The sequence below is a fragment of the Electrona antarctica genome (assembly GCF_951216825.1).
Source record: "Electrona antarctica genome assembly, chromosome: 3".
NCBI lineage: Eukaryota > Metazoa > Chordata > Actinopteri > Myctophiformes > Myctophidae > Electrona > Electrona antarctica.
The window spans coordinates 47,688,920-47,693,919 of NC_136808.1; the positions used below are offsets into that span (position 1 = coordinate 47,688,920).

General features: G+C 37.1%; 1 protein-coding gene across 1 annotated transcript in view; it reads left to right on the forward strand.

Annotated features, from left to right (window-relative positions):
- Nucleotides 1–544: 544 nt before the first annotated feature.
- Nucleotides 545–5,000, forward strand: part of LOC306919827 (forkhead box protein B1-like) — a gene marked incomplete at both ends in the record, with an annotated part of 8,003 nt that continues 3,547 nt past the window's right edge. Inside the window, one exon of the mRNA XM_079496377.1 lies at nt 545–763. Within this exon, the coding sequence (XP_079352503.1) occupies nt 545–763 (219 nt within the window). The remainder of the gene's footprint in view (nt 764–5,000) is intronic.

Consider the following 5,000-nt stretch of genomic DNA (forward strand, 5'->3'; position numbering starts at 1 on the left):
TATAGTGACTATAATGAGGCAGTATAGTGAGTAGAGGCCAGACAGGAACACCTACTCTGACCAGAAGCCTCAGTAGTTATTTTAGTGACCAGTAGTGACCAGTATAAAGCAGCAGTGACCAGTATAAAGCAGTAGTGACCAGTATAAAGCAGTAGTGACCAGTAGTGACCAGTATAAAGCAGCAGTGACCAGTATAAAGCAGTAGTGACCAGTAGTGGCCAGTATAAAGCAGTAGTGACCAGTATAAAGCAGCAGTGACCAGTATAAAGCAGTAGTGACCAGTATAAAGCAGTAGTGACCAGTAGTGACCAGTATAAAGCAGCAGTGACCAGTATAAAGTTGTAGTGACCAGTAGTGACCAGTATAAAGCAGAATTGACCAGTAAAGATGCCTCGCCCGGGCAGGAACACCTACTCGTTGTACCAGTAGTTACTATAATTGTCCAGTAGTTGCCTATAGTTACTCGGCCTGGCAGAAACATGCACTCTGAACAGAAGTAGTTATTACTGTTGTAGTCATCAGTGACCAGTAGTGACCAGTAAAGATGCCGCGGCCGGGCAGGAACACCTACTCGGACCAGAAGCCTCCGTACAGCTACATCAGTCTGACCGCCATGGCCATCCAGAGCTGTCCGGAGAAGATGTTACCCCTCTCCGACATCTACAAGTTCATCATGGACCGCTTCCCTTATTACAGAGACAACACGCAGAGGTGGCAGAACTCTCTACGACACAACCTCTCCTTCAACGACTGCTTCATTAAGGTAATTAATTATTCGAATATTATATTATTAGTAGTATAGTTCATTACTACAGATACAATACGGTGGCAGAACTCTCTACGACACAACCTCTCCTTCAACGACTGCTTCATTAAGGTAATTCATTATTAGAATATTATATTATTAGTAGTATAGTTCATTACTACAGATACAATACGGTGGCAGAACTCTCTACGACACAACCTCTCCTTCAACGACTGCTTCATTAAGGTAATTCATTATTAGAATATTATATTATTAGTAGTATAGTTCATTACTACAGATACAATACGGTGGCAAAACACTCTGAGACACAACCTGATTATTGGGGTAATTATAAAGTTTAGTTTACTGACATTTACATTTAATAATGGACAGGTTTTCAGGGCTCGGCAACCTTCTTGACATGAAGTGCCAGCATGTTTTTATTTTATTTTCTTGATCGTCAGTGTGCCAAATCAACATTAAGATTAATCATGAAATCACATCTACAGAAAATAATTCCAACAGATTGTGATTGTCCAAATACATGTATACACCTTATTTTATTTTCTACGTTATATATTTTATTTTACACCAGGACATTGTAATGATTTTAAAAGATGTTCTTTTTATTTAAAATGTATAATTAAAAAATAATTGTCTAAAAAATCACATGAATAAAAAAAAACAATAATTAAGAAGTAGTTAAAATAATCAATCTAAAATTAGCGAGGTGAAAGCGACACGTTGTAGATCTGTTGTTTGGTTTGATTCTTGATTGATTGGAATACAAAAACTGTTACTGTGTGTGGACGACACCATAATAAAGCATTACACTTGTTTTCAACAGGGTCCACCACGTTCAATTCATCAGAACATTTAGAGACGTACAGACTACAAATATACACTTCTATAAAAAAGGGGCCAGTTTTGAATTGCAGCCGTCCGTAGGTGCCCTTTGAGAGCGGTTTTGAAGGAGTCAAGGGATTCACATGTCTTAATGGCTGTTGGTAGGGCATTACCCATTTTGATGGGTCCCGGGCAAACGTCTAATCTCTTTCTTTTTTTTTTTACAATTTAGGCACGGTCTTAATCCAGAGCGATTTACAGTAAGCATGCAGAACAACACATGAAAATACATAGAAATTGTCACCAAGAATCATACGTAAGCTTATAACCTATCATCTGTCTAACAGTGGACTATCTGTACAATTCAACTATGAGTATATACTATATACTATAATAGAATGCTATGAGTATATACTATAATAGAATGCTATGAGTATATACCATAATAGAATGCTATATAATACATATATACTATAATTGAATGCCATACAATACAGGGCAAGAAGGAAAGAAGAAAGTTAAGGATCTCAGATAATTTAGAAGCTTGTTTCTGGGTTTTTTGGGTTTCTCTTATTTACAGGCTGTACAACCGTACAAGCACAACATTGATTTACACATATGTGTAAATGTGTGTGTGTGTGTGTGTGTGTGTGTGTGTGTGTGTGTGTGTGTGTGTGTGTGTGTGTGTGTGTGTGTGTGTGTGTGTGTGTGTGTGTGTGTGTGTGTGTGTGTGTGTGTGTGTGTGTACAAAGTGCGTGAGCATATCAGCCGCTGTGTGCTGTGCATATAGATACATAAGGATCCGAGGTGATTCGAGGTGCAGGACACCAATTTGCACGAAGGCAGAGGAAATGTGGTAGCAGCATTCTAAACAAGACATACATCCTACAAGCCTACATATATTCTACCATAATTTACACATTTCTTAGTCTAACTAATACCTGTATATAACATCCTACAATCCTATATACATATATTCTACCATATACTTATATACAGTATATGAAGAGTACTGTATATGGTAGAATACATGGTAGAAGAGTATATGGTATTCCTATCTAACTAAAATAAATAACAATTCATCTATCATGATGAATGTTTTATTACGGTAATGTTATAGTTTAGATTACATTTTCCGTGGGTCGCGAGTTTTCCATGAAAAAAAAAATGTCATGAGTTGCCACAAATTCAATCATATTTCTAAAAATAATTTCATGAATGAAATAATACAAATAAAAAAAATCAAAGAAATGTGCTAAATTAAAAAAACAAATGTTTTAATACTAGTGAACTAGTGAGCTTTCAGATCTGATGCGTTGTGAGCTTGCAGCTCTGCTATTTTCACTAGCGTGGGTCCCAGGCAAACTTGTTTCTCTTTTGTGTCTGGAAATAAAAAGTTTAGGAAGTGGTTTAAATATCATAATATAATATATAATATAATATAATATTATAGTTGAATCACTCGTTTAAATATTCTAATATAATATGCTAATATAATTGTGACCCCCTGATAATCTCTCACACCAATGCATTGGTGTGAGAGATTATCAGGGGGTCACAATATGTCATCAATTATGTGCGTACACGGACAAAATGTGTCCGTGTTCGTGGCAAGGCTTTGCCTTTTCCGTGGCAAATCATAGATTTGTTGTTTTACACACCATTATAATGTTCTTATTTGGCTCATAGGTTTTCTTCACAATACTGTATGTATGACACTGATTTACTACGAGACGTATGGCACATTAGGAGTCCAACTAGTACTAGTAGTTGTAACTCTGAGAGTGTACAAATGGAACCAAATGCGGGTTACAGACCTGCAGGGTCCATTTGGTTCCATTTGTACACTCAGAGTTACAGACCTGTAAGGATCCATTTGGTTCCATTTGTTCACTCTCGGAGCTACAGGCCTTGTAATAGTCCATTTGGTTCCATTTGTATACTCAGAGTTACAGACATGTAAGGGTCCATTTGGTTCCATTTATACACTCTCAGAGTTACAGACCTGTAAGGGTCCATTTGTACACTCTCAGAGTTGGTTACAGTATTTTAGTTTTGTATTATTCCCCAAAAGGACCACAATACTGTAGAAACAAGCCTGCAAGCTTTCTTGTGTTTGTATCCTTTTAAAATTATTTTTCAATAAACTAATCGATCAATCGAAACAGACCTGTTATGGTCATTCAGGGAAAACTCTGTGTGTGTTTCTGGCAATATATAGTGTCCACTAATGTATGTCCGTGTCAAAAGAGAGTTTTAGCTGTTGCCTCATTCCTGAGACCGGCAGTCAAACATGATGATGTCTCCTATACTAGTCTGGTCATCAAATTATTATTTCTAGTATTATTCATACTCCATGAATTCAAGGCTCCTGCATGCAGTGTGTAATATTATGATTTAGTATTCATACTCGCCATGTTTCAGGTGGTGAACTGGTCCTTTTAAAAATGACGTCCTCTGACATCTGTAATATGCAACATACATCCTGTACATAATTCTACATTCACTCAAACTCTGAACTCTGACTGAGGAGAGTCTGGGTCATTACTAGATCATTACAACCGGCTGAAATATAACAAATACAATACAGGTTGTTATCTTTTAGGGCCAATCTAAATCTCTAGGTAATATTTTATGGTAATTTGATGTGATTTCATAAAACGTAAGGTGTTTGCACATGCACCGGTCCTTTTTTTCGGACGAATTTCTGAGGACGTGAAAATCGACCGCACTTTATGTCAATCACGTTTGCCGAATATTTTGTCCAAGTTTATTTATTTTTATTTATTTATTTTTTAGGGTGGAGGTCCCTGCACATTGCTTCCTTTTGGGACCCGAATATCGGAGCGAATTTTGGGTGTGCCGTTTTCTTTCCAAACGTTTTCCGAAAAACGCACCAGTCTGCAAAGACCTAATTGGAAAAACACAGCAGTGTGCAAAGCTCCTTGACAGCTAGTGATAGTACTACTTTCACATCCGCAAAATGCAGCAAACAAAACGTCAGTTTGCAACCACCTTGATGTGACACACTGTCCTAGCTAGAAAATAAAAACATGGCGCTTTCACGGCAAAAAGGTCAGAACAAACTACTATTATAAAATTATATCCAATTTCAACCGAGTCAGGTTATTCAGGAGTGGATGGATGGATGGTAATGTATTATTTATTCATCAACATTATTTGAATAATAATTATTGCCCGGTACCTCTAACTCACTCACCATAGGGCACATTCCCCTGGACAGGCTGTTTCATTCAGTTTGTCTGCCATCATTTGGCTGTAGTGTTTGGCTTCGTTCCTGCAGAAAATAGGGAAAGACGACATAGGAGCTCATTTTAATGCTCATAAATTATATAGTGGCAGGAATTATGTAAAATAACTGGTTTAAAACATTTTCTTACCTAACAAA